The 27992-nt window shown below is 32.3% G+C and overlaps 1 protein-coding gene across 1 annotated transcript in view; it reads right to left on the bottom strand.

The window, feature by feature from the left end:
- The window catches only part of LOC134710620 (mucin-2-like), a 54015-nt gene extending 32728 nt beyond the window's left edge, over positions 1 to 21287 (bottom strand). The window contains exons 1-2 of the mRNA XM_063571003.1: positions 21275 to 21287; positions 16189 to 19757 (exon numbers count right to left, since the gene is read on the bottom strand). Of these exons, the coding sequence (XP_063427073.1) occupies positions 16189 to 19757; positions 21275 to 21287 (3582 nt within the window). The remainder of the gene's footprint in view (positions 1 to 16188; positions 19758 to 21274) is intronic.
- Positions 21288 to 27992: the final 6705 nt, after the last annotated feature.

Here is a 27992-nt window from a genome sequence, read left to right as displayed (position 1 = left end):
CGGCCATCTTGGATGATTGATCGGCTACAAAGTAACAACACTTAGTCAGCACCTCATAAAGAACATTCATGCCATGTTTGGTTTCATTCCGTTCAGTGGTTCTCTAGAAGAAGTTCAAAATGTAAAATGTTAACGACGACGACGACGGACGACGGACGCCAAGTGATGAGAAAAGCTCACTTGGCCCTTCGGGCCAGGTGAGCTAAAAAATAAGTATCTTTGATCTTGAATATAGGGTTTTACATGTTGTACAATAAATTTGATTTTTTGTTTACAACTTGGGGCTAGTCAGGAATATGTCAGTTGTTATCTACAGTCCGTGTCTATGTATTTTGATGTTTGCTTTTATGTAGTTCAGTGCCTTTGTTGTTGCATACTTTTCCTCTTATAGATGTGCTTCCTTCAGTTTTGTTTTGTGTTAGCGAGTTATAACTATTCAATAGCAGTATACAACTGTTACTTTTATTTGAGGCCTTCGCGACCATGGGCATACTCCTTTATAAAATTATGAAATTGTTTTTCATTATCGGTCACATAAACATGCCAAGCCACAAAATTTGGAAATAACAATATTTGCTATCATACACAATGAGCTGCCTGCACTGTCTTATTTATAGTACTTCAGTACCTTTATATATCCATCATTTCCAAATTACTTGCCTTTAGGAATATCTGTTGAAGTAGTGTTTTTTTTTATTCAAAACTATCCCAACAGAGAACTACATGAATGTTATGGTCTTCTACCGATACGGTATGTCATTGATTTATATCACCAACGACATCTTTCGCCGACTTAGATTTTATTAACCAGTATTCATATCTTAACTGTGAATTTATCGACTGTGTCCAGTTTCTTATTGTCACATTTTGAAATACGATATGGATTCTTTTGGTGACCAATATATTAAAAGCAGGACGACTAACTTACCTCGTCGACGTGTACGGTCTCTCATCATTTGATTTGCATGGTGACCGATATGCGTATAGCATGCGATGCTTATAATGTCGACATGTTTGTTCATTTATCTGTTTATTCGCATGGTGATCGATACACGCATCGCACGATATGCTTACCTTGTCGACTCATCCGATCACTTATACTTTTGAGTTTACACGATTCCTTAAATTGTCGCTTGTTACCTTGGTAAGTCTTTATACACGATGTATGATGCTTGGACATTGGTATACAACTGTTGCCTCAAAATATTTATAATTGTGCTCAGAAATACCCAGGGTAATCCACGTTACCTTGTCTAGATTTTTTTTTTTTGTAATAGTGATTTTTTTTGAATGATTAAGATTAAAACATCATGATGACTACTGTATCCTAAATTTTAACAATTCTACATAATATGTTTGCTTGTTTTGATCCCAAACTGTTGTCAAAGTAATGCAATTTTATGTAACTGTCGTGAGAGGTTAAGCTCCCTATAAAACCAGGTTAAATCCATCATCATTTTCTACGCAAAAACGTCTGTCAAGTCAGGATAATTACAGTTGTTTTCCATTTGCTGAATGTGTTTGAGCTTTTTGTTTTGTAATTTGATTAGGGAGCTTTCTGTTATGAATTATTCTTGGAGTTAGGTATTTTTGCTTTTTTTACAAATGGTTTTTTTTTTACCTTTATGTTAATGTTGTCATTCAAATTTTTGTTTCCTTTATGTTTTATATTTGCCAGCAGTGGTATCACTCATTTTCCATGAAAATGAAATATAACGTCACCACGTAATTGCGAAAAAATTGAAAATATCGTTTTTCCTTTTCTAAGATTGTAAATTAAAGTTCACATATCTATTTTCTATTAACATTACAATTATTCATTTACAAGTTATGAAAATTGGCTTAAATAAAGATAACAACTCTCTCGTGAAATTTGTATTTTATCGGTATTTTGGACATTTTTCAGGCATTTGTTTTCACTTTTTTATTTGTGGATTTTAACACTTTTTGTCTTGGTAATGTATACTTAATATATTCCAGAATCAAGTATCCATCAGAGGGATATCAGTTGCTTACGATTTTAATTGAGATTTATTGTTTATTGTTTGTTTAAATTATTTATAAATATATGTATCTACATGTTATACAATTGCATAAAATTGAAATATTTTGAATAATGTAAATAATATTATAGTGTTATTGCATGAATATTGGGGAATATTGTCCCGAGTAGAATTTTATATTGCACGAGCTTGCGAGTGCAATATATTTTCTACGAGGGACAATATTCTCTAATATTCATGCAATAACCCTTTTATTGTATAGCAATATAATATTTGAAGGTAAAATTGGTTTAAACTAAGATTTTGTCGTTGAGGACGTCATGAATTTTGAAGATTTATTGCACTAGTGCAATATTGAAATTTATTGAACGCTAACTTTTGGTTACTTTCTGTGGGAAATATTATATTTCTATGCAATAAATATAAATATAAAACTATAATGACTTTGATTGATACACAAAATGTATATTGTTTTTATTTAATGTAACTTTTAGCACTTTAAGCTATATTGTGTTGGTCAGTTGTGCTTGGTGGTGCAAAGTAGAATATATATACTCTGTGAGAACCACCAACATTCATCAGGATAGATGACCAGCATCGTCAATCAAAATAAGAGAATGTATTTGCCTCGAGATCTCATAATATGTGTTACCAGGCTAGAAATTTGCGCTGATAAACAAATAAAATCATTCATTGTCAATTGGCCAGCGAAGCCGAAAACGTATATCAGTAAAAAAAAAATATATGCTTATTTCTTTAAGCACCTTAGATCAATTAAAACAATGAATATAAAAGGAAGCAAAATAATAATTATGCCACCAATTCCAAGATATGTTGAAGACTTTCGGAAATCGTATGCAGACCTCTTAGTGCCTATGTACAAACTAGTTTCTTTCCTGTTAACAGCAATCTCCTTCGTCAAAATTAGCAGCTTTTCGGAGAGTTCTAATTCTGTCAACAAAGTTCTGTTCATTGACAGACAGTACCAGCTTGCGCAAGAACATGCGGAAATATTGATTCCTATTGTTAACTGTGAGGTTGTTGATGTTACTGGAGACAAAACTGATTTTGTAGTAACTGGAGGCAAAACTATTGTTGTTATGATTGGAGGGAAAACTGCTGTTGTTCCTGGCATAGTTGTTTGCTCTGTGGCGGCTGCGTTTTTGTTATTTGTTGATGGCGACTTGTTTATGGTTGACGTGAAAATGTTTGTTAATGCTGACTTAATTGTCTGCTCTTTCGTTACTGTGGATATGTCATTTGTGGTTAGTGAAAAAGTTATCGGATCAGTTGAACATTCTGTGCATGGAAATAGATATTGGTTATTCAAACGAATATTACATTTCATGCAAGCAATTTACTTGAAAGGATTCCTTAAAGTTGTTAGCTGCGAGGTTTTTTGTTGTTGTTTTTGTTTTAAAACACCATCTAAACAATTTATGTGTAGAGGTGTTTTTTTATTCATCCCAACTTTCTTTACTCATAAGCATTATTACAGATTAATAAAAGAATTGGAATTCTCACGAAAAATCGATTCGTCAGAGATGCTTAAAAGAATACAATTCGATTAGCAGTAATTGTTATTACTTCAATGAAATAAAAATTGCTTCTGTCTTTACTCTGATTATATTTCATTAAATTTTAACGAAGAGGTTATGGTTTTAAAAGATGTTCCGTAAAGTCCTCTGCGTTGAATTTTTTCCGAAATTTCGGATTTTCTGTTCTGACTTAAAGTGCAATTGATATAGTCCTCTACTTATATCTTCTGTTTATAAAAGTTGGATTAATTGTTTCACTATGAAAAACACTATGGCCTTTCTATCCAAGGTATAGATGATGTAAGCCAGATTGAAGTATGTTTTTTAAAAAAACATTATTATTAAAAATTTGAATTTGTCGGTGTTTCAACTCACAAAAGACAATCTGGGGGTTTTAAATGTATTCGTGTGGTGTGGTCTTTAAGTCTATCTATTGTATCCTATTACCTTTTTTGACATTTTGACAGTTTGTCTTAGTCCTGATTGATAAAGCGGGTTGTGCATGCATATATTGTTGATGCATACGATGTCGCTTTATTTTTTATTTAAAGGTTCCTTGAATGCTGGTTTCATTATTTTTTTAAGACATCGACGAATTCAGCCTTTATCTGAGTAGTATGTCATAACTGATAGATGAGATTACTGTTTATTTAGAATTCTATAAAACACTGGATTAAAATTACGATGTTGGTCCATTGTTTCAATTTTAATTTTAATATAAAAAAGAAGATGTGGTATGATTGCCAATGAATCAACTGTCCACAAGAGACTAAAATGACACACAGACATTAACAACTATAGGTAATTGTACGGCCTCCAACAATTAGCAAAGCACATACCTCAAATTCAGCTATAAAAGGCCCCGATATGACAATGTAAAACAATTCAAACGAGAAAACTAATAGCCTTATTCATGTTATTTATATAAAAAAAATTAACGAAAAACAAATACGTAACACATAAACAAACGACAACCACTTAATTTCAGGCTCCTGACTTGGGACAGGCACATACATAAATAATGTGGCGGGGTTAAACATGTTAGCGGGATCCCAGATTAAATCAACTATTCATTGAATTCTAAAAAAAAAAAAAAAAAAGTCACAAAAGAGAAATTTATATCTCTCTCTCTCTCTCTCTCTCTGATTTTTTTAACTAATATTTAATATACCCTTCTTTTTTTACCGATTTTTTTCAATCTTTGATTTTAATGATTTTTTTTATCTCCATCGTCTTATTTTCTTTAAAATATCTTAGAACTTGTTTATGTTGTTCGTGTGATTCGTTACACTACAGGGCGAAAAATCTATACAATCTGGTAAAAAAATCTATGATTATGAATATTTTAAGCTTCTCATTTATCAAAATTATTGTTTGTCATATATATCCAATGAAATATTTCGGTTAAAGTGTGTGGTTCAAAGTTTTCGAACGTTTTGTTTTCACATTTTTGTCAAATGGCCAAAGTACATATGAGGTCAAACAATTTTGAAAATTAAACGAGACAAAACATTTTTTGTCAAGGTGTTTTGCACCACTTAAAAAGATAATAAATCTACAATACCCACGAAAATGTCTCTATGCTTATTTCAGTTCCCATGAATGTAGCGGCTGTTAGAGATCCACAACAATAATGTAGACATACATCGTTGGTCATATCTCCTTCCAACTTTATATACCCGTCTGGCAATGTCCGCGGTGCTGAATATTCAACGTAACATCCAATATATTGTTTTCCTAAAAAAAAAAGATATTGCCGATATAACCGATTTAAAGTTACTTATGACATAAATATGAATTATTTAACGTTGTTTTTTCATTAGTTTTATGTATGTTTACTGTTTGTAAAGGAAAAGAGTAAAACAGCACTATCAAAACATTTCGGAAATTTTCCCACTGCAATTCAATTTTTATTTTGCCTTTTAACCTTTTTAGATTCAAGCGTCAATAATTCTGTCTTTGGTATATGTACACAAGTACACACCCAGTATCTGAGAGCGTCACTGATGAGTCTTATGTAGACGAAACGCGTGTCTGACGTACTTAATTATAACCTGGTACCTTTGATAATTATTTAAAAAGTTTTAATACCATATTTCTAAAAGTGGTCTATTAAATATGTTGTGTGACGCTCGTTCGTTTATTCTAATTTAATTTACCAATATCTACTTAGAATTGTATTGCTCTCATAGCAACTTTTATTACACACATACTATACAAATATTGAGAATGATATTATGCAAGTCAATTATGATTCTAAATTTTAAAAATATATTCATAAATAAATTAATCATGTTAACAATAGGTGTTGACAACATATCTACTGCTTTCTTTTTCTGTTTTGTTCTGAGTTATAATTAACATTTAAAAACATTTTTAAATATTTGGTGGTTATCTTGGCTCTCAATATTGACCACTTATATTCAGTATGTACACTGCTGAACTAACTTCAAATAAATCTTTTACTGACAATGAACACTACCATTTCCTGGATATTGGTATCTTATATTTAATGGGAAGGCAAAACCAAAGCTTAAGAAAAAAGAGACGATTTTTATATGATGGTGATATCCCCTTCGCTCAATTTGAATGAATGTGACAACGTATTTGATGTAAATGAAAGAAGTCTATGCATTACTGAAATATTATTACACCAATGTTTTTGTTCTTATAAACTAGCATTTATCATCGGTACAAGGACATCTTTCATATATATAAATCAACATACACAAACATCTTTTACGTATTTCACATCCAATCTTGTATGATAATATTCTAAACGAAAAACAAAAATGTCGGCATTCATCTCAAAAGCTGACCAATCCTTTAAACAGACTTATACAGAAGGGATATAGTAAGGATACTGTTGTCAGAACATTAAAAATGGTATATTTTAGTATTATTATTAATTCACTCATAGGGTTTTTCATCGGAAATAAATACATCCATTCGAAAACCAGTTGTTGGCATGATAATGGAGTATTTTTCTTTTCGATTCTGTGACAGTATATTACTAAACCCAAAATGGGAGGAAATGTGCTTGATTTTCATATAATAAAGACATGATCTTTCGATCAGTTTAGTTGGGGTTTGGAGCTGGCATGTTAGTAAATGCCAGTTGTCCTTCGTAGTGCATAGTAATTTAGGTACCATCGTCATCACTGAAGAGACATGTATTGTCGAAATGCGCATCTGGTGCAGGATAATTGGTACCGGTATTGTTATTGGCTTAGTTTCTCTTGTAACCTACAGACGCTCACATCGAACTCGGACTTTTGAATTGAGTTATACTGTGCATACTGCTGTGTGTGTCGCGGGAATATGAAGAACACGAACCAAAACCATGTTGAACACCACCGCATTTTTGCGCCTGTCCAAAGTCTTGATCCTCTGTCCTCTGCTAGTCTTGAACAATGTATGGTTTTTAACGAATTTTATTTATATGTTTTAGAGTTAAGTTTGACATCCATTTTCACTGTTCACTGAACTAGTACTCATCTTTTTAAGACCAACTGAAGCCTGCTTCCCGGCGGTGTGATTTTCTCGCTGTATTAGAGGCCCATTGGTGACCTTGTGCTGTTTTCTATAATTAAGTCGAATTCCTGTCTCTTTATCACCTTTTCCTATTCCATACTCAATTTTACTGATATCCTTTAAAATTGGCAAAGCACTTGCCTTTAAAGTTGGCAAATGTTAAAAACAATTGAAAATATGTGGCGACATTTTACATTTAACGTTTTGCTTCATTGAAATTATAACAACGGTTTTATAATATATGCCTTTAGATGAACGTATATGTGTGTGCAACGGACCAATTGATAAAATCAGAAACGTTATCAAAAGTAATACAATAATTCTTAACGTAATAAAGTCACTTACCGATACAACAAACTTGTATTATGTTATGGGTTACAAAAAGCAAACTCGAACAAATATTTGTCCATCGAATCTTTATCATCTCTAGTTGATTTTCCGCCAATGGTTTATTATAATATCAATTCGTAGGATTCTAAACATAAGTACTAGTATATTGCGCTTCAATATAAACAGCAATGTGTCAGAAATGCCCATTGTTTTCTTGATTTCTTTGTAATACAATATTAAATAACTTCATTATCAGTTTCAACAAGGTAAGTTATCAACTGTTATATACTGGTTTTGAAAATGTAATGTTAAGTTCCTTTATTAAAATTCCAGTAAAAGATTAAAACACTACATATTGTGGTATTTGTAACGGCAATGTTTGCCCGTCTCACACAAAAATATCTATATCATCATGATAAAAAAAATACGATGTGGTTTGTTTGCTAATGAGACATCAATCTTTCAAGTATATAAAAAATAATTGCCAGCTTTCAATTATGTATTTCTACCACTAGATTTTGTTGGTCTTACATCGCGATAATTTGATATTGATAGTAAAGAAATGTCCAATTGACAAAGAGGAACAGGCATCATTTAGCTGTACCGAACAATTATTTACTAGGTGAACTAGGGGACGTTAATTTTCTCCAGAGTTGTCTTATCAAGGAGTAAATTTAACGTATAGTACCGCTTACAGTGCAAACGAACAAAAGTATGCTGCTTTGATCAAAATAACGTATCGGACAAGGTTTGATTCGAAACTTTAAGAAAGGAAATACTGATAACACAATTGGGAGCAAAACATACATTAAATAGAGCGTAATAAAATCAACCGGTCAACACCAAAGAAAATTCATTTCGGAAAGTCATCAATCCAATAGCAAAATCAATATCACAAACATATACAATAAATTGAAAACAACTGTCATATTCCTGACATCGTAATTTCCTTATGTAGAGAATTGTGTATATAATAATTTTCAAAAATGTAGCATTTTGGGCTTTTATTTCTCCTGTAAAAGAGGGACAAAAGATACCAAAGGGACAGTCAAACTCATTAATCTAAAATGAACTGACAACGCCATGGCTAAAAATGAAAAAGACAAACAGACAAACAATAGTACACATGACACAACATAGAAAACTTAAAATAAACAACACGAACCCGACCTAAACTAGGGGTGGTCTCAGGTGCTCCGGAAGGGTAAACAGATCCTGCTCCACATGTGTAAGTATCATAAGATATAGAATTTTGGCGGTTTGAACTAGAAATTATCTTAATAACGACAGACCACTGAGTTCTATTGCTTATCAGTTATTTCGAAGATAAAGAAGACATATAAGCTCGATACCAGTAGTCTGGTCTCATCTCTCCGACCTCTGTCGTTATAGTGCAAGATTCATTTTTAAACGACCTTGATATGCTATTCTTGATCTTCATTTAAATATTTCACAGTTAAATCTATACTACGTTAATGTCATTCGCATCAGATGAATCATATGCCATTGTTTATAAAGCATTCAACAACCAATTTTTACGGTTTTATCTCTGATATGAACAGATGACTTTACTTGTTTAATAAAAGATAGGAATTTGATTGGCTGTTTTCTATTCTGATTTGTTTCACCTTATGTAATCCGGTCTTTAATTTACTGTACAGTATGTGCTTATCTATGGTTGAAAGTCGTTTCGTTTTAAAATCATTTGGTTTAAGTCTAAGGCGGATACACAATTAATAATATCCTTATTTCTTTGCGACCACTATTTCGGACATCGAAATTAGTCGTTCAGTATTAGTGATATACACATTTAAGGTCATCAACACCAACTAACCTTCAAAATGAAACGCTCAACATTGAAACGTCTATTTGACTTTAGGATTTTTTTGTACTCAATAAAAAACCAAATGAATACGAATAGTCAAATCAAATTCACTCAAACTAAATGCATTATTTTTATAATGGATGACAAAGACATTTTAAAAGAACAAAACAAAATATTACATGAAATGCAGCAAATTAGCACATTAAAGTTTGATACAAAAATTATCAAAGAAACTAGGCTGATAATTTCGTATACAATTAGATCCTAAAACAACTCACCAATGGTGCTCAAAGGACAAGGTATGATAAGAGGCGTTTTTGGCCCCCTTCCTAAATAAGTTTATATATATATCATTGATAGTCTTAGGATAAAAACTCTTAAAAACTGTGTTTTTTTTTATGTTCCGGTGAAAGAAAGGTTGCCTAGCAACGGTTTTAATAAATAGCCAAATTATCACATATGCATTGCTTTCTTATTACAAATAAGCATAATTCAAAATAGTATAGTTTGTTTAACAATAACTTGAGTTTGCAAAGGAAAAGTCACTTCAATTTCAGTTTTAAAAATGCTTAGCAACAACCTAGCAACAAAAATTTTGCCTAGCAACGGTTCAAAAATTTGTAATTTCGGCCATATGAGGTATAGATATAGCAATATTTAAAGATTTAGCTACCGTAAATGATTTTTCTTTCGTATATATGATGTCTTGGTCATCATTTTTTTTCTCAAGAAAATGAAATTGACCATAGCAACCTAAAAGTTGCTTAGCAACAGCCGAAAAAGATAGAAATCAAATTGAACTACAGAAAAACAGTTTTGATTTTTAATTGTACAAATTAGATTACAACCAGGTTTATAGAAATGTTCAACATGCAAGAATAACTAGAAGTAAGAAATGAAAGTAAGTCAATTGTATAGCATGCTGATAAAAAGATTAGCAACCAAAACAGTGCTTAGCAACGATTAAATAATGGTGTTTTTTTTTGTATACTGAAGTAGGTTTTTTGGTATCATATTTATATCTTGATGAAGTAAATATTAAATCATATGCTGTTACAAAAAACAGGGTTGAGATCTCAAAAAATATTGTTTAACCCCGCAGCATTTAAGTCAGGAGCCTCTGACCTTTGTTAGTGTTTTATGATTTTTCATTTTAGTTTCTTGTGTATAAATCGGAGTTTAGTATGACGCCAAATATATCTGAACTAGCATACATATTTGATTAGGGACCAGCTGAAAGATGCTTCAGGGTGTTGAAGTTTCTCGCGGCATTGAAGACCCATTGGTGGCTTTCAGTTGTTGTTTGCTCTTTGGTCAGGTTGTTGTCTCTTTCCCCATTTTATTCTCAATTTTAGTATTAGATAAAAGATAGCTATCAAGGAATTGGTCTGTTTAATAAAAAAAAAAAGCATAAATAGAAATTATATAAGAATGTGTCCCCAGTATAGTATACCATGAAAATTGGGCAGCATCTCTAATTTGGCATTAAAATTAGAAATATCATATCACACGGAACATGTGAAGTAAGTTTCAAGTTGATTGGACTTCAACTTCATCAAAAAATTACCTCGACCAAAAACTTTAACATGAAGCGCGACAGATGGACGAACGGACGGACGGGCGGACGGCGGACGAACGAACATACGGACGCACAGACCGGAAAACATAATGTCTATAAATGGGCCATAAAAACTTCAAGTTATACAAGAAGTGACAATTATTATTCATAAATAATTGTGAAAGTTATGAATATAGCATTTCACATTTACATGATGATTACCGGTACATTGAAAAACTGGATTACTATTGAAGATTCAGTATCAGATTTATACAGTATGTAGAGCAAATATGCATAGCCTATACAATGCCATTGTTTGTCACTTCAATAATCGTACACTGTGAACTTTTTAACACTTAACACAATATTTTAAAGAAGGAAATGCTTAAAAAACAAAGTTCAAAATGTTCGATGAGGTCAGGCTTCAAGACGATAAAAACTCATGAAGATATGTAGACGAAAGAGGCATGAACATCTTCAAGCTTCTCTACAAATATATTATTTCTACGATATATATCCTGAAATTAGCACATTGATCGCCAGTGTAAAGAATCATGTGCAATCATACCACATCTCCTTATCTTATCCAAAATGTTTTGGTTTTTTTTAATGAAACAGTTATTGGTAAGGAGTATTTTATACCTAAAAACATTTGAATTTGATAAGAAACGTAGACACACTTCATTAAAGACCATTAAAGGGTCTTGGTGGCCGAGTGGTCTAAGAAGTTACTTCTGTAATCCCTAGCTAGTCAACACTGAAGTTGTGAGTTCGACCCCCGATGGTGAGGGTGCACTCGTTTTCAACCTGAATTTATCCTTTTTAAGTTGATCTATTTATTATTTTTATTCTGAATGTCTGAATGTCTAACCAAAAGGTTTCAATTTTCAAGATTTGCAGCCGATTTCATTGAGTGTGTAGCCAAAGGTATAGTCTTTGGTAAGCTTGCTTGTTAGCTGAACCGTGAAGTCATTATTTTGTCAGGTTTACTACCCTCTTTTCGAAGTAGCATAGTCCATCAGATAGAAAGATTGGCAATCTGCTGAAGTAGTATATTCTTAAAGGAGGGTAGTTAACCTGACCTAACAATGACTTTATGGTTCATCTTACTAACAAACTAAAGATATTACCTTTGACTTTACACTCAATGATGTCGGCTGTAGAAGTCACCAAGTTCAACCTTTCCGGTATTGAATAAATATTTAAAATTACTAAAAAAATATTATTTATTTCATTAGGGACATTTAACTGTAGTACTAGTAGTGCAATTTGTGTCTTCAGTAATATATATATATATAGCATGTGAGAGGGAAAACAAGTTCAACTACCGTTTTTTGTGAATATTCAACAACTACCCTAATTGGTTTTTTTAAGTACCAAGAAATAATGACTAAGTCCAAAAGCCTGACATTTTTAGAATATTTGAAGAATAACAAAAATCCGGTGGCAATGCCTGCTTCAATTAGGTGTACAATAAAGGTATTAAAGCTGTATCTCTAAAACTGTAGGATAACCAAGTGGTGGATCCAGAAATGTTCATAAGTGAAGGCCCACTAGCTGCCTAAGAGAGGGCATGATTTTGTCAAGCTTCAGTGATTCCCTATATATAAGCAACCATTTTATTTCTTAAAAGGGGAGCCGGTCCCCCTCCCCTCCCCCTAAATCCGTCTCTGTAACCGACTCTTCATATATATAGCTTGTACCAAAAAGTTAATGTGTCAATATACCGGACATTTAAAGAAAATTTTATAAAAAAAAATCAAAACCCTGTAGACATATACATCTCTATTATAAATAAAAAGCTTTTTAGGTCAAAATCTTAAGGCGATAAATAGACGTATATGTCCGGACAGAAACAAACGGACGGATGGATGGATGGACATACGGACAGATCTAAATTAACGAACGTGCTCGACATTAAAAAGTAAAATATGTTAAAAGTAATTTCGCTATAGCATGTTTTATTTGAAAATCCAAATTGGATCTGAGTCAATTGAATGCTACATGTGTACTTTTTTTATGGTTACAGCTTGTCAAAAGAGTGCTCTGACACATGAATAAGAAAAATCATTAGTGTACCGATATATGAAAAGGCTGGAACACATAATTTACAGTATTGTATAAGTGTAGTTAACTTATTTTCAGTATCAACTGCTCTTAAATTTACATGGAATTATGTTTATACCTACATTTCATACTTTAGATTCAGCATTAATACTGTTTGCACTGATGCTTAACGTTTTAGTTTAGTACTGTATTTAGATATTTTTCTATTAACAAGTCATAGTATCTATAGCATGTACGAAAGTCTGGACAATTCTCATATACTTAATTTAAACCAATAGATATGTAACATATTTTTCTGTAGATGGTAAAATAGAAAACTTCAAAGTGCAAAATATATAAGTTTTGATGAAATGATTTTCTTCAGAACTACAAAAAGGGTTTGAATATATTGTGAATTTATTATAAAATTCATTTGTAAGATTTCGTTGAATATTTGAAAATAATAATGAATAAAAATTAATTCACCATATTTCAAGGGACAAAACTCTGTATTTGGCTGCATAGTGTTGGACTTTTTTGATTTATATGGGTCTAATTTCACGTATAATATATTTCTTTAAGAGAGTGACATGTCTTGATGACTGGATACGGCGTAATACTATCCGTACGTGATATTCTGATCGATTATGTATCCCGGAATAATTTCTTACCCGTGCCGTTCCCTATGACGTATTACAATGACTTGCCAAAATAATGTAAACAATCGGATTATTTTTCAAATTTTTAGACATGAGCGCCAACGTAGACCACCATGATATTTTGTTATGGAAAAGATACAGAAGAGTACCGTTGATGGTTAAAAATTTCAAGATGGTCTACGTTGGCGCTGATGTCAAATTTCGTCTCCGAACTTGACAAAATTGTAGATTTCTTACACTTTTCGTCGGTTTAAGCCTATTCAATGTCTAAGTTTGAACATATTTGAGTACATAACACCTAAAAATAAGGTTCTACAGGGACGAACAGATATTGAAGTTCATTACACAAGCGTGATGGGATTCAACTTTAAAGTTTAAAAATTCTGGAAAAAGGGGGGCCAAAAACGGCCCTTATCATACCTTGTCCTTTAAATAGTGGAAGACCAAGTTAAAGACAATATTGAGGAGCATTGCGAGACAAAAAAATCAGCAATTTCGTGTCTTGCGATAAAAAAGTCTTGCTGGATCTCAGTTATTGTTACGTTGGACGTATTTGTTGGTTGCTCACCGAATTTTGTCAATATAACGGAAGGAAGTTGAGCTAGCTTTAGTTTCAGGTTTGACGTATTATTTTGGGTTTTTTTTGGAAGAAATATGACATTTGTTTTCTATCCATTCCGTGGTTTGATTTAGTTGATCGTTCGTTTTTTTAGATTCTTCATTTGTGGATTTACGTCGGGGTCCGTTATTTTTGTTGATAACTTACATTCGAATATTTATAAATTCTTGTTTTGTTTTGCTAAGTTTGAGAATGTTCCTCAAAGAAAAGGTATGTTTACAGTTTATTGCATTATTTAACAAAGAAAAACGGGAAAAGAGTTATATCTTAATTAGAGTAGATTTACATTAGAAAATTAACATACATCAATCAATTCTGTATGAGAAAAAACAGCACAGCCAGTTCTGTATGCCAGCAACAAGATTCTTCATATATAAAGACATGCTAAAACGCCCACAAAATTCCGGGCACCAGTAGATTTGAATGTTTTACTGATTACTAACAGTTATTTTTTATTCATACATGCTAAAAAAAAAAGGGAAAAGAAATGAATATTTTAAATTTTTTTCACAGATAACAATTTTTATTCGCAATTAAAATGTATTTATGCTTTTCCAATTCAATACAATAATGTTTGTAGTGTATGTGTGATAGGGTTTTAAGTTATAAGTTATAACATTGATTTTTATAATATATATATTTTCTATCTTGCGTCTTGTAAGTTAATTTTACCTAGAGGAGTTGGGTGTTGACAAAATAGTTTTAAATTGCTATACTATCCAATAATTCAATGACTGAATTCAAAGTATCTTTTGTGTATTCTTTGATTAATTAACAACTATTTTCATTTTCTTACAGTAGTCTTCTTAAACGATTACAGGTAACATCGAAATATATGTTTGCTTGTTAATGAAAATTTACTCAACAACTTTATAAGTATTTGAACAATTTGTTCATGCGTGAATTTCTAATTAGAAAAAAAGTAATACATTGCTATAAAGTTTATAGTTTGAGCAATTTCATTCATTTTTGATAGATTATTTATATATCATATCAAAGAAGTACTTTGGGGAGAAAATATTGATGTTTCAGATCATCGATTTCGGACATACGATTTTCTCTCTTATTTTGTTAATCTTTTTTGTGTGTTAAAACTACAGTGCATATATTCGATGTTCCAAGACAGAAGTAAATAAATAAATAACATCGTCATTATTGTTTTATGCGACTTACACATTTTACTAGTTATACGCTGTGAATACACAGTATATGATACATCGTAAGAATATTAAAGAGTACTTTTGAGTTCATCAAATAATCATACTCAAAATAAGTATACAATTATCTGCCTCTCACATCAAACTTTGAATGCAGTATTAAAACGCCGAATAAGTATATTTATTGTTAAAACTTATAAAAAAACACACGTTGTTTAAATAATATTTGGAAATTCACAATTACTGCACAAAGCTATTGGGAGTTAACATAATAAAATTTCCAGGAATACTAAAATTATTTGAATGTAAATATTGTCTGGTGAAGTTTGAACCCTGGTTTATGATCTTGTCAATTATGTAATGCTCATAAAAAGAGTTAAGAATCACTGTTTTTGAAGATTATACAAACTTATGTGATAGTCAGTAAATAAATATTAACAATGATTGATATTATCAATACTATCTTTGTTTTCATTTGTCAAGCTAGAAAATTATCAATGTCCATCATTCGCCTATTTTTGGTTTGTTTGTTGTTGGGTTTTTTTTTTGTTTTTTTTTGGGGGGGGGGGGGCGTAAAGCTCTTCAACTCTTTCGGTTTTGTACATTTATGGCTTTAAAAAATTTTGCTTTGAGCGTTCATGATGAAGGTAAATCAAAAACGCGCTTCGAACGCATACAATTATTTGACATGGTTTTTTTTTAAATTCTTTTACAGCACAAGATCGATACCTTTGCTGTATGACTATAATAGTACACGAAGGTAAATTGCGTAGTCAGTAATTCGATATTGATATAATTGATAACAAGCTTTTCCTAAATTGTGCGCTTATAGATTGAAAAAGTATAAAGAAACAAACTTAGGCAGTTATTTAACAATCCGTTGAATATCAATAACTACAACAAATATAACAGGAAATACCAATACAATGACACCAAATAAGCCAATATTTCTTGAAGATTTCCGGGGATCATATGCAGACTTTTTAGTTCCTTTGTACATGTTGGTCTCTTTCTTGTCTACAGCAATTATACTCTTTAACAATTTCAGTCTATTAACTAGTTCTTCTTCCTTCCAGAGAGTGATATCAAAGGGCAAAACATTTGCACAAGGGCACATGCAGTTGATATTCTCTACTGTTGCATCAACAGTCAATTCCTGTATGAAGGTAGATGATGGTGAGTTAGAGGCTACATCTGAATCAGTTGTCACGTCTGACGTTATTGTATATACGCTGCTTGTAGTTGGTATTTTATTTGTCAATGATGTGGTAGTAGAAGTTAAAAATGTTCCGACCGTTGACGCAGTTGTCGTTTGAAATTTCATTTTAGATATGTTGTTTGTGGCTGGTGTAATAACTGTCACCGTTCTGTCAGTTGATCGGTAGTAGGCTGATAAAGTTGCTTCAGATGCCATTTTTATTGTTGGTGTTGATAGGTTGTTTTTTGTTGGTGTACTAGTTGTTACGATTGTCTCAGATGACGGCGAGTTAGGGGTTACAGTTACTTTGGTTGTCGGTTCTGTTTTCGAAGTCAATATGTCGCTTAGTGTGTGTGTTTTATATGTCACGGGTAATTTTGAGTTAGCGGTCATATTTGCCTCCGTTGCTATTTCTGTATTTAATGTCAATATGTTGCTTGTTGTGGGGTTATTAGTTGTCACCGGCCGAATTATGCCAGTTGATGCTGAGTTAGCTTCCATAGTTACTTCACTTGTTTCTTTTGTTATTGATGATGGTATGTCGCTTGTTGTGGGTGCATTAACTGTATCAGTTAAGGATGAAGTAGCTGATATAGTTGATTTAGTTCTCAGTTCTGTTGTTGGCGTTGATACATCTGTGGTTGCTGCTGTATGAATTGTTGTGTCACTTGTTAATGAAGTATATGCTGCAGTTGATTCAGTTATCACTGTTGATATCAATGTGGATAGGTTACTTTTGATTGGTGTTTTAGTTGTCGATATTGTGTCAGTTGATGGTGAAAAAGTTGCTATAAATGTTTTCATTGTTTTTGTTGTTGTTGGTCTTGATAAATGGCTTGTTGCGGGTACATTAGTTGTCTTCGTTGATGATAAGGTATGTGATATAGTTGTAGATATGTCGCTTGTGGTTGGTGTATTTGTTGTCAACTTTGTCCTAGTTGATGGTGAATCGTCTACTTCAGTTGATGCAGATGTCACTTTTGATGTTAATGTAGATATGTCGCTTGGGGTTGGTGTATTTAATGTCAACTTTATGCTAGTTGATGGTGAATCGTCTACTTCAGTTGATGCAGATGTCACTTTTGATGTTAATGTGGATATGTCGCTTGTGGTTGGTGTATTCAATGTCAATTTTGTGTTAATTGATGGTGAATCGTCTACTTCAGTTGATGCTGATGTCAATGTGGATATGTCGCTCATGGTTGGTGAATTTGTTGTAAACATTGTGTTAGTTGATGATGGATCGTCTACTTCAGTTGATGCAGATGTCACTTTTGATGTCAATGAAGATATGTCGCTTGTGGTGGGTGTATTTGTTGTCAACTTTGTGTAAGTTGATGGTGATTCGTTTACTTCAGTTGATGCAGATGTCACTTTTGATGTCAATGTGGATATGTCGCTTGTGGTTGGTGAATTTGTTGTAAACATTGTGTAAGTTGATGGTGAATCGTCTACTTCAGTTGATGCAGATGTCACTTTTGATGTCAATGTAGATATGTCGCTTGTGATGGGTGTATTTGTTGTCAACTTTGTGTTAGTTGTTGGTGATTCGTTTACTCCAGTTGATGTAGATGTCACTATTGGTTTTAATGTAGATATGTCGCTTGTGGTTGGTGTATTTGTTTTAAACGTTGTGTGAGTTGGTGGTGAATCGTCTACTTCAGTTGATGCAGATGTCACTTTTGATGTCAATGTAGATATGTCGCTTGTGGTGGGTGTATTTGTTGTAAACATTGTGTGAGTTGATGGTGAATCGTCTACTTCAGTTGATGCAGATGTCACTTTCGATGTCAATGTAGATATGTCGCTTGTGGTTGGTGTATTTGTTGTAAACATTGTGTGAGTTGATGATGAATCATCTACTTCAGTTGATGCAGATGTCACTTTTGATGTCAATGTAGATATGTTGCTTGTGATGGGTGTATTTGTTGTCAACTTTGTGCTAGTTGATGGTGATTTGTTTACTTCAGTTGATGCAGATGCCACTATTGGTTTCAATGTAGGTATGTCAATTGTGGTGGGTGTATTTGTTGTCAACTTTGTGCTAGTTGATGGTGAATCATCTACTTCAGTTGATGCAGATGTCACTTTTGGTGTAAATGTAGATATGTCGATTGTGGTTGGTGTATTAGTTTTAAACGTTGTGTGAGTTGGTGGTGAATCGTCTACTTCAGTTGATGCAGATGTCACTATTGATTTTAATGTAGATATGTCGTTTGTGGTTGGTGTATTTGTTGTAAACGTTGTGTGAGTTGATGATGAATCGTCTACTTCAATTGATGCAGATGTCACTGTTGGTGTAAATGTAGATATGTCGCTTGTGGCTGGTGTATTTGTTGTCAACTTTTTATTAGTTACAGATGTCACTATTGATGTCAATGTTGAAATGTCGCTTGCGGTTGGTGTATTTGCTGTCAAATGTGTGTTATTTGATGGTGAACCGTCTACTTCAGTCGATGCTGATGTCAATGTGGATATGTCGCTTGTGGTTGGTGAATTTGTTGTTAACATTGTGTGAGTTGATGGTGAATCTTCTACTTCAGTTGATGCAGATGTCACTTTTGATGTTAATGTAGATATGTCGCTTGTAGTTGGTGTATTTGTTGTCACATTTATGTTAGTTGATGATGAATCGTCTACTTCAGTTGATGCAGGTGTCACTATTTGTATTAATGTAAAGATGTCAATTGTGGTGGGTGTATTTGTTGTAAACGTTGTGTGAGTTGATGGTGAATCGTCTACTTCAGTTGATGCAGATGTCACTATTGATGTCAATGTAGATATGTCTCTTGTGGTTGGTGTACTTGTTGTCAACTTTGTGTTAGTTGATGATGAGTCGTCTTCTTCAGTTGAGGCGGATGTCACTTTTGGTGATAATACTGATCTGTCGCTTGTGTTTGATGCATCTGTCGTCAACTGTGTGACAGATAAATGGGAACTGTCTTCTCCAATCGTTTCAGGTGTCATTTTTGATATCAATGTAGATTTTTCAGGTGATGATGAATTGTCTACTTCAGATGAAACTTCTATTGTTAATGTAGATATGTTGCTTGTGGTTGTTGTCAACTGTGTTTCAGTTGGTGGTGAATCGTCTACCCCAGTTGATGTATAAGTCCCTTTTGATGTTAATGTAGATATGTCGCTTGCGAATGGAGAATTAGTTGTCAAATCTATGACAGTTGATGGGGAAGTGTCTTCTCCAGCTGATTCAGATGTCACTTTTGTTGTCAACGTAGATATGCTACTTTTGATTGGTGTAATGATTTTTACCGTTGTTTCAGTTGAACAGTCTACAAAATAAAGACATTTAATACTCAATCTGTCAAAATCTAACCCAACATATAGCTTTTTACTTTTGGATTAAATCATCTCTACGTTCATATAGTAAGAGTGAACACATAACCCACAACAAAAGTAGTTCTAGTGTATTGAAATGTATAAACTTTTGAAGAATTATCCTATCTGGTTTGAAAACAATTATTAATTTTTAAGATATCTATCATTTATATGTCTTTTTATTAATTTGTTACATATTGAATTATTCGGAAAACTTCGGTTTTCTAATCTCGGAAAGAACTTGCCTTTTCTATGATATTTGTTACAGCTTTTCGGATTTTTATGTAATATTTATTTGTTATAAACGGCTTAAATAAAGGCAACAGTAGTATACCGCTATCCAAAAATCATGAATCGATGTAGAAATTCCGGGTTACAAACTATAACTGAGGTAAACACATCAATTATAAAAGGAAAAGAACGAAACAAAAGAAACACTGATGTGTAACAACTAATCAAAACGACAAAGCTACACACACAGAAACGAACAATAAGATAACTGCCATTTTGCTGACTTGGTACAGTATATTTTAAGAAAAACATAGCGGGTTGAACCTAGTTTTGCGACCAGCCAAACCTCGCTCTTTTGGGACAATGTTAGATATAACAATAAGACGATAACATTACATGACAGGACAACAGTACAAAAAATGCATGAACATTACGGAAAGAGAAATTTATCAAAGGTAACAGGCGTATAGCATTGTTTTTGCTATCGCTTATTATCTGTTTCAATTTGAGCGCTACTAATGCGTCTTATGCACACTATAAGCATGCCTGGCGTCAAAAATTATAAGCATGGTATATTTGTTGAGTTATGATATATCACCTATTCTATATACACTCAAACTCTAAGAACCTCCACACATTTCATTTAAATTTCCATCACATTGATAATTGCAGTCTTTCCCGGTCGCTGGGTCCCTTCTAACAAAATTATCTGTGCTCGTTACGTTGCTACAAAAACACACGGAAGATGCCTACAAAAAACAAAATAGTAAAAATAAAAAGCTTAAAAACATTAAACGAATGGCAAAGATCTGTCTGATTGATTAAACTTGTGCGACAGTCTCATAAAGTTCCATTATATTAACAAAAATGTTTGAACAAAACAACACATAAACAGGAACAATTGTTAAAAAATGTTATCTACATGTAGTACTCAACGATGTTATATAATTACATGAACTTTCAAAAACAATGGCCAATCAGCTCATGATAGCGACCGTAAAATTTCTTGAGAGATGACCTTAATTTGATTGATTCAAAGCCCTGTCTTAGAAACGTTGGAGAAAGCAGAATTTCTCGTTTAACGAAATCAACGTACTTTGAGCTAGAACTTAAGTAACGTATCAATTGAGACACATATACTCCATATGCTGGTGCCGTATGGTTGTTGCTTAACAGAAATGGAAAGTTGACTGTAGGAAAATTAAAACCATCGCGTTTGTTATTTTGGTATTTAACCTACCATCAGTAGTCATTTCGGGAAAAAAGGTCTAAATATGAAGCAGATTTATCTGTACCGGTAGTATCTTAAATTTCGAGTTCACTTGGATAATTTAAATGTAAGTGATCACTGAAACTAGAATTATTAAGAGACAGTAGAAGTATCCCCCCCTTTGTGGGATAGTAAATTATTTTAGGAACTACTCCTCCTTTGTCCCCGTCTATTTTTAGTAAACTTACTTGCGTATAGTAAGAAGGGGGAAATTAAAAGCAGGAATAAATCGTTATTTTGATTTTACATTTTAAAGGTTAACCTGATCTAATGTAATGAGGTTTACTATACTTCAATTTTTTTTGTAGTTTCATTGTTTTCCTCTTATTGTGGTGTGTATCCTTCGATCTTAGTTTGTTCCCTGGATTTGTTTTGCTCAATCGAGTTATGACTTTTGAAAATCGGTATCCTACTGTCGCTGCATAATTGATGCAGCTATAAATTAATATTAGCAACAGACTCTGGCCATGTCTACGCACAACATCTCTTCACTTCATTTTTTTTGTTTGTTTCCATGATTTGACTTTAAATAATCTATCTATGAGGTTTTATAAGAACGGTTAACAACTGTTGCGGTTCACAGATTATTATTATGTAGACGAAATGCGCGTCTGGGGTATCAAATTATAAGCCTGGTACCTTTGTTAACTATTTGAACCACTGGGTACTGTTTTGGAGTTTTGGGTTAACAGTGTTCTTGAACTTTTAACTTGTTTTGCTTTAAAAAATATTTCGATATGAGCGTCACTGATGAGCCTTATGTGGACGAAAAGCGGGTCTGGCGTACTAAATTATCATTCTGGTAGCTGAAGTTCTGCGAGAGCTACTTAAGGTTCGAATTCGAATATACATAATTTGCCACTTCATACTTCTTTCTTTTGTCCCTGTATTAGGTAACAGAAGTTGATGATTTGGTGTATCCATAGAATCTTTGAGAAAAAACTGAAATTCTCTCAAGGAAAATAATCGCTTCAGTATTTTCTTAAATTCTTTAAATCACGAGTTTGAATGTCCCTTGATATCTTTCGCACCTCGTTAGAGTTCCTTTGATAGAAATAACCGCTGCAAATATAACAATGTTTTGCAATGTAATGTCAATGAAACATGTTGTAGGTAGTAGCTTTATCAGCCCGATTCTTATAAACCAAATACAAACATACACTCAATATATTTGATGGAATTGACTCAAAAACTAAAGCAATGGCTTTCAATCGAAGTGTTCCATCGCAGACCGATATTAGAAACAAGAACAAATGAGACAGGTCTAAGCTAGATACCAAATTAAGTAGAAGGTAACGACTTAAAATCACTGTATGGCTTTCAACAATGATCAAAAATATAAAAGCCTCCAAAATAACAAAAGAAATAAAACTAACGTCTTGATTTATGCACCAAAACAATTACACACTTAACATTTACCTCAGTTCCACTATAAGTTGCGTTATCCAAAAATGAGCAGCAGTGTGATACACACTTATCATTAGTCAAAAGGCTTGAGTCAAGTCTTCTGTAGGGCATTGTCCTTACTGTTTGGTCAACAAAACATCCAATGTATTTTTTTCCTGTAAGAAGTTTTGTTCAATAATTTAGTTTAAAGGAAATTATAGTATATGTCAAGTTGTGTTTCATTTTTGTTGCTTTTGCTTAGAGTGGGAACGTTGCGTTTTTTTAAATTCTCTATTTAATCCTGGTAACTTTGATAACTATTTACACCACTGGGTTGATGCCACTGCTGGTGGAAGTTTCATCTCCGAGGGTATCACCAGCCCAGTAGTCAGTACTTCGCTGTTGACATGAATATCAATTATATGGTCATTTTATACATTTCCTGTAAAAAAAACTTAAAATTTTTGGAAAAACTAAGATTTTCTTATCCCAGGAATAGATCACCTTAGCCGTAGTTGGCACAACATTTCGGAATTTTGGATCCCCAATGCTCTTCAACTTTATACTTGTTTGGCTTTATAACTATTTTGATCTGTGCGTCACTGATTAGTCTCATGTAAACTAAATGCGCGTCTGGCGTATTAAATTGTAATCCTGGTACCTTTGATAACTATTTGAACGAATCTCCAACATCTTTATGTAATTTTTTCAGATGAAAATGTCAAGTAATGCCAACATAAACAATCTTATGTTTTTCGAGCTTACTTTTATTGAGGTCATTTATTCTTCGAGTTTTTAATAAGGTTTTTAGTCTCTTCGTAGTTGTTTTAAACGTTCAATCCATCCTCGACCCAAGCTGCCGTACAAACAAAATATATTGCGTTGTGGTCGACTTGGTGCAAAAATATTTAAATAAAAAGGTTGTTGATAAAAAAATGTCTTTAAAGTTTTTTTTATGTATGGCAGATCTTTTAAACGATCATTTGTGAGGTCTGGACAAAATAAAGTCTTAATAATATGAAATCAACAGAATTTATTCAAAAACATAAATGTATTGTGTCTGTTATAATCATGATGTAATCTAGCAAGTATTTACGCATTAACCTTGAGTTTTTGGTGTAATGAGAGACCTGTCTGATTTTTACATATGAAAAATGGCAAATATTTTTTTAAATATTTGATTTCTCTCACCAGAATATTGCCTTTTGCGATAATATGGCGTAAAAACACATATTTTTAACTGAAATCGATTGGATGGTTGTTGACATATGTGGAGGTTATTCGACCTAGGTCCAAAATATTTTGTGATACAATCAGGAACTTAAATCAATAGATTTTCTACACACATCTTGATAAATAAACTCAAAGCCAAACCAGGGTTATAATGTTGTATGCTCGAATCAATGACGTTAAAGATGGTACACCAGTTTCCCGTTTCGTCTACAAAAGACTCATCAGCGACGCTCGAATCAATGACTTTAAAGATGGTTAACTAAGGTAAAATGTTCAAGAGCATTGAAGACACAAATTTCTGATAACAGAGAGGTCAGTCGAGTTACATGTATATATCATGGATATTTTTTTTTCGCCGCGAGATAAAAATGTAGTTCTTTAACAACAAATTTTGCAGCAATATGATGCGTGGATATTTTAAAAGGAAAAAAAATACACATAATTGAGACAATGAAATATATATATAAATCTTCAATCAAATCTTAGGACGAAGAATTCAGATGTTAAGTCTGAATACAAAAAATATTGAATTGGTAATATGAAAACAAAATGCATTGTTGCGACGAAATACGCGGTGCATAACAAAACATACAATGCAACTTTAACAACGGGATAGTCCGTATAGTTCAAATCACTCACCAATACCATATACTACCATTTGGTCATGTTGATGAAGAACAAAGATTATAAACATATATTTAAGTTGAAAAAACATCTCAGTCTGATAAGAAGATCCCAAAGCATGAAGAGTTTTACTCTTTTGTTGAATAATGATCAAACTATTCAGTTTTGCACTCAAGGAGTACTTTACTAGTGTTCATACAGTATATATATGTGCGCAAACTATTTTTAATCATGAGTTAGTGCATTCAAAAATAATGTAATGTTTGTTTAAGTTATAGATTAGCAAAAGAAATGCTTTTCAGGTGATTAAATATAAAGTTTCAAATTTATCTTATTTGTATATGCAAAAGAGAAATGTATGTTTCTGTATAGACCCATTCAGTCGATTGTATGAATTCAAATATCTTATTCAACAATATAACTACTTATTACATTTAGAAAATTTTAAACAAAACGTAACCTGCTGTTTGGAAAATCTTGAGATTTTACCATTAGATCAACACAAAAAAAGCATTGTTTAATCCACTCATTGCGATCAATTGGAATACCCAAATAAGAAACTTGGTAAATTGCCATAAATTTTATAGCTATTTTAAGGATTTGGGTGCGAATGTCTCAGTGTTTTTATTTACGTATGCTCTCATCAAATTGGACCAAAGTAGTAAGCATTTTGTCTAGTGCATTTCTTTAGTTTTTCTAACTAAGACAAATTTCTATAAAAAATAAAAGGATAAAGATTTTAGTAAATGTATTCATTACTTAATAGAATGATAAGGACCTGTTGTATAAGTATCATTTATATTGAAGTGTTTTAATTTTGAAATGGGCGAGACATATAATTAAAAACTAACGGGACATATACAATTTGAAAACCAATAAAAGGGGGAAACACGAATGAAAACGCACTCCTCTTTAATAAAATCTTCATCCGAAATATTCAAGAAACGGATTTTCTAAAGTTCAATTAATATATTTAGCAGAGTGTTAGAATTTAAACAAATTGGCTTCATTATATAAATTAATACCATTAGGTAGGGAGTTGTAATTTCAGTTTAAGTATGAATACGTAAATTCTTACCTTAGCCTTCAGAAACAAATATTAGACGTTTACTATTTCCGAATAAACATTTATTACATTCATAAACCATCCTAGATTTTTCCAAAATTGGGCAGAAGCTTGTTTTAAACAAAAGATAGTATCTAGAGAAAGTTTTTAAGATTTTTCCCAATTTTTGTTGAGACTACAACTAACAGTAAAATTATGTGAGACACTTGGTTCCATGGAATCCTCACGTTTTTTTTTTAAATTTAGGAAACGTTTGATATTGCCGGTCCCTAAATGGCTGTAATATATTGAGAATGTACCACAACTTGTATCCCCACACTCTTTTACTCAATATTTATCCTGCATTGAGTCGAATTTAAGTATAGTCTAGTGGTGATTTTACTTTATATGTTTATGCTACCCGTGATAATATATCAAGGTTTCCTTCTGGAACTATAGCTGCTTTATTTTTTAGTTTTGGCAAAATGACTGGAGATTTGATCGCTTAAAAATAAATAAATATTATGCAGAATTAGAGACATAAGATTAAACTGTCTCTGGTATAATGTATATTGAAACTTTCAAACAATTGACCATAACAATGCCTTCTACTAATATAAAAGTGTCTGTAAAATATCTGTTTGAACTGTCTTTCGGTCAATAACATTCTGTTTTTAAAGCATAGAAGTATTATATTGATCACATTCCCCATTTCCATTCTCAATTTTACTTCATTGTGTAAGCCACCTAGAGGAAATATATTTTGTTAAGTTGTAGCAAATATGTAAAACATGGATATTTTCTAATTCAACTACTACATCAAGAAAATTTTAAAATCGGAAATTTCACTCAATAGCCGCTAAGTTAGCCAGAATAGGGCGAAAGTCAAAAAACGTAAAAGCGAACACAATTCGGTTCACATTAACTTATTGCCAACATTACACATTTTGGTTTTCAAAAACGTGTTTTGGGTGTATTTTGCTAACGAATATATGAAGCTACTTTCTCTTCGTGGATTAATCATATATTTAATGTACAACCTTTGTTTTAGAAATTAGTCAATTAAAATATAACAAACGCAGTAAAAATCAATTTGAATCAGTGAGTGCTTCTGATTGAAGATGCTTATGCAAAGGGATAACGCAATTTATGCTTAAATTTTTGTTTAAAAGCTTGATTTGATTTTGTGTTACAACCAACAATCAACCGCGTCTTCTGTGAAAAATCCCCCGCAAAAAGCATCCCCCTGTAAATGATGAACGAAAACAGTAATTGTGTTGATGATATTTTCTGGCACTGTTGGACAAATAAAAAGTCCCAGCGTTGCAAAATCCTTGTATAGTACATGTATAGACAGGAAGTCGACGTCATAAAGAGTGAATAATTCGGAAAAATATATAAGACAACATGATATAAACACATTTAGCTACTTAATAAGCTTCCGAATCAATCTGACTTAACGAGAAACATTTTCAATTTTGCATAAATAAATCAAAGGTTTATTTTAAGGTATACTGCTGAATGAAAACTAAAAAATTTGCAGACTACACTGAACAACCTAGCAGCTTTTTCTTTTCATTACTGAAATAATTGTATGAAAAAAAAATGTTTCTTCAGTGAAACTAGAGGACAAATATTTGAAAATCCATGGTCTGACACACACCCTTACATATATCACAGTGTAGATACTATTCTGTACGCTTTCCGGAAGTCACGATTTTCGAAGCGAGAACTTTTTGGATCACATTTTAAATTTGTCGGATATACTATATTAAACGGTAAGATGTTCATCTGTACATTGCTTAATGATTAATTCAGCTGACATCGATATTCACAAATGGTTTATAATTAAATTTAGCACATTCATTATTCGTATATTTGCCTTAATTAAGAGATTTTCAAGTGCATCACTAAGGAAAATCAGTCGGTAAACCTAAAAACAATCTTTTTGCACTCTTACTGTACAAATTAACGTAAAATCCAGACTTAATTTACTAAATAAAGTATATTTTAAGTGGTGGTAAAAGTTTCAGCCAGATCTTTGAAGCCAGAAATAAGAAAATTACACTTGTTTGAATTTCTCACTGTACGATCAGTCTCGCTTGTATATTTTGAAACTGTATGATCAGTCTTTATTTCACTGTATTCTAGTAGTGATTTCAAAGTTATTTACGATACATTAGAAGATGGCATTTTTCTAAATAACACAAATATATTTTAATAAATTCACATCCTGTAAACTTTTCAAACATGTTTTAGCTTGATAGGGTGTACTCGACTTACTACATTAAGTATAAGGATGTTTGAATATAAGAAGAAGGTTTGTTTGTTTATAGAAGTTTCAGAAATGTCCTCCGTTATACTTAAAATTGTACAAACACACAGATTTAATTGTTACTA

Source organism: Mytilus trossulus, chromosome 3 (assembly GCF_036588685.1).
Source record: "Mytilus trossulus isolate FHL-02 chromosome 3, PNRI_Mtr1.1.1.hap1, whole genome shotgun sequence".
NCBI lineage: Eukaryota > Metazoa > Mollusca > Bivalvia > Mytilida > Mytilidae > Mytilus > Mytilus trossulus.
This window is presented reverse-complemented; position numbering and strand designations above follow the sequence as displayed.